This window comes from Etheostoma spectabile, chromosome 22 (genome assembly GCF_008692095.1).
Source record: "Etheostoma spectabile isolate EspeVRDwgs_2016 chromosome 22, UIUC_Espe_1.0, whole genome shotgun sequence".
NCBI lineage: Eukaryota > Metazoa > Chordata > Actinopteri > Perciformes > Percidae > Etheostoma > Etheostoma spectabile.
The window spans coordinates 15,988,477-15,991,669 of record NC_045754.1 but is presented as its reverse complement, the minus strand read 5'-3'; the positions used below and the strand labels follow the sequence as shown (position 1 = coordinate 15,991,669).

At 41.6% G+C, this 3,193-nt stretch overlaps 1 protein-coding gene across 1 annotated transcript in view; it reads left to right on the top strand.

The window, feature by feature from the left end:
- Window positions 1–3,193, top strand: part of LOC116672368 (trichohyalin) — a 104,091-nt gene that overhangs the window by 98,523 nt on the left and 2,375 nt on the right. The window contains exon 26 of the mRNA XM_032504179.1: window positions 929–1,031. Coding sequence (XP_032360070.1) covers window positions 929–1,031 — 103 coding nt within the window. The remainder of the gene's footprint in view (window positions 1–928; window positions 1,032–3,193) is intronic.

The window sequence follows — 3,193 nt, the reverse complement described above, 5'->3', positions numbered from 1 at the left end:
GTGTGTGTGTGTGTGTGTGTGTGTGTGTGTGTGTTTGCTCACATCTAAAGGAACAAGGATGCCATTTATTAGCGTCTCCACGAGCGTGCCCGTCTTTTCAACTGAAGCAAAACGGGACGGTCTTTCCATCCGCAGCTCTGATAGAAAAACCCAGCTTGCTCTTTAAAAGAAAATTAACATTGGGGAGGTACAGTGGTACTTTAATGGGCTAAGAAGTCTTCAGTAAAGTATTTAGAAGGTTTTGCCGAATGCTAACTGGACAGGTTCACTGGGGCATGAAAGAGACAGCGTAAAGCGGGGGCAGCAAGCGCTTCAGCCCGTACAGAGCACCATTATCCACCGTCGTTAATTTAATAGACATTCCATAGTCAGCCCTGGGTCTGAAGATAGCAGACCCTAACATTTGTTTGTCATTTCCCCAAAACGTTTTTAATAATAAACAATAAAATCTTAAATGGCTTCTTGTACTCTTAATGTTCCCTGGCTGCAGTTGCATTCGTTTTGTTTTTGTATTTGTTATTTTATATGCGCTTTCATATATAATTTAATGATTTCTGGAACTCATTTGCTCACCCATCTTTGAGTTTAGTAGTAAGTTATAATGAAGATGGTTATAATGAAGATGATGTTCGCCAACTTCTTTATGCCCTAGATTTTGAGGACATTTGATTGAGACTGTTGTGTCTCGCAAATGCATATCATTGTACAAAAATTAGAGTTCAAAAGTTTACCATTACGGTGGGAGTGTACACCTTCATGTGATTTTTATAATAAACTACACATGAGGCAGTTTCAAGCAGCAGCTGGAAAGAAAAGTTTGCATTCATCTGTTCTCTTAAAATTCTAGGGGTACTAAAATTTGCTGTAAAGATATCAAAGTTAATTTTTCTCATTTCTCATTATATGTGTACATACGCTTATGTTACAGCATGGAAAAGCAGGGTTGGGTGGCTCTAAACCTCAGCAAAATCGAGGACATGCAGACCAGACTGCGAAGCAACCTGGAGGCCATTGGAATGCTAAATCAACAAGTAAGAGCACACACACACACACACGCACACACGCACACAGACACTCACAGGTACACACACCAGGTCCTGACAGTCCTTTTACCCGACAGATACAAACACACACCCACACACCAGCCCACCTGCTGTTGAGCTCACACAGAAGAGGAAGCTTTCATGCGTCCAACTTCAAACACACACGCGCACTTACACACAAGCGCATACAGACATCCATTTCCTCTTCCTACGATAAAAGTGAAAAGTCTGCAGCGGGTTGGGGGTGTGTGTGTGTATGTGTGCGGTGTGGGGAAGGGGGGGACAAATCGTATCTGGAAGAAGCAGTGACGTTTTGTTCCACTGGTAAATGATTTCCCTTTCATGAAACTGAGAGAGGGATGTATATCAATACAGCCACGCTGATCTCTCCATGACAGCATAGGGAAATGGCCCGCTGTGATAAAACAATGTGGGGGGAAAACACAGAGGAATATTCGGAGTAAAAGCTGACTTTTTCTTTTTTACTGTGTTGAACTTCACAAGAGTCAACAAATCACCAAAGGAGAAACAAATCAAAAGTACTCCTCAGCCCCCTCAGTTCTCCAAAACTCCAGGGCCGGGGGAGCGGCTCACCCGACTTTTGTTAGTCTATGGCCCGCTGATTGACGGGAGACGACAAAAGCTGGTACTTGTTGAAGTTTTAAGGTAGCGTTGTATCTGGAAAAAAGCAAATGGCATTAACTGCAGGTATTAGGCAGAGGAAGGTGGAGCAGAGGAAGAGACCAACAGAGAGGAAGAGAGGGGTCAGGTGTGTAATAGCACCTCTTAATCTCTAGTGTGAATCATCACACACATCGATCCAACTTGGACATCTTACACACACACAAACATACAAGCACAGTCAGACAGGATGGGGTATAGGCAGTTTACACAAGGCTATTCCCGTCACTGGACACACACACAGACACACACAGACACAGACACACACCTGCACACATATGCAGATATCAGTAAACAAGCTAAATGGAATGTCTCAGTTTATCTATGTGAAAGGCTTTGGGTTATAAATCAGGTCTGTGTCTTCTGTGGATCGGTCTTCTTTACTCATAGTCACTAACTGGTTTAGTCCTGGTGCTTTCTCATTTGCCCACAGGCATATATTAAAACCAGCTATACAACACATGCACGCATGATTTACATCCGACTGTCAAGCAAATTTCACGCAGACTTTGCAAATGTCACACAAAATTAGACTCGATCTAAGTGATTTTCCATCAACTGAGATGAAGATGAACATCAGAGTACGAAAAAAAACAAACTGGATTCTTTCAAGACTTGATTAGCATTTAGCGAGTTATTGTGCTTTAGCATCAGTTAATGTCCAGGTTGTTTCATGCTTTCATGCAAAGATGAAGTTTTCTTCATCTTGCATAAAGCAACATTTCAGTACTCCCCCCCCACTTGAAGTAGCTGCAGGGAGTGATGGTTTTGCACAGCGTTTTCAAATTTCAAAAACTTCAGTTGTTTTCATTGGGCGGATCATCCTACACTAACGGAGCCAAAACTCCATTAAAAAATGTAAAAGTTTTTTTTTTTGCCAACGTGAAGAAATTTACTCAAAGTTTGCTACAGTCAGCTTTTCTAGCTCAGTAATTTTCATAATTTGTATTAAAATAATTGAATGGAAACCCAGCTATACAAATAAACTGCAAACACACTCATGCACCGGCAATAAAACACCCCCACTCCATGTCTTTTGTCTCTTTCGTTCTTTCTCCCCCACTTACACACTTCTTCTAATCCAAACGTATGCCCACCAGTTCACCCGCAATATGTGAAGGTTGAAGAGACAAGCTGTGATTTTTAATTTCACCCCCCCCACTCCCCCTTTGCAATTAGGAAAGCATCCAGAGCCACCAAAGACGAGGAAAATTAAACAGGTCCCCTTGAACATTCGGTTAATTATAAATGTCAACCTCAGTGTTTTTCATCTAGAAATTCTATTGCTTTTGGCATAACATTAAATGTATGTTTGCCTGTTGAAGATAGTAAATACTCCTTAAGCGTCTTACGATAGTTTTGACACATCGACATGTCATTGGCTCTTTGAGGGTTAAGCCTAAGACCTTGCTATTTCTAGTCATGAGATGTAATACATTTGTGTGTGTGTGTGTGTGTGTGTGTGTGTG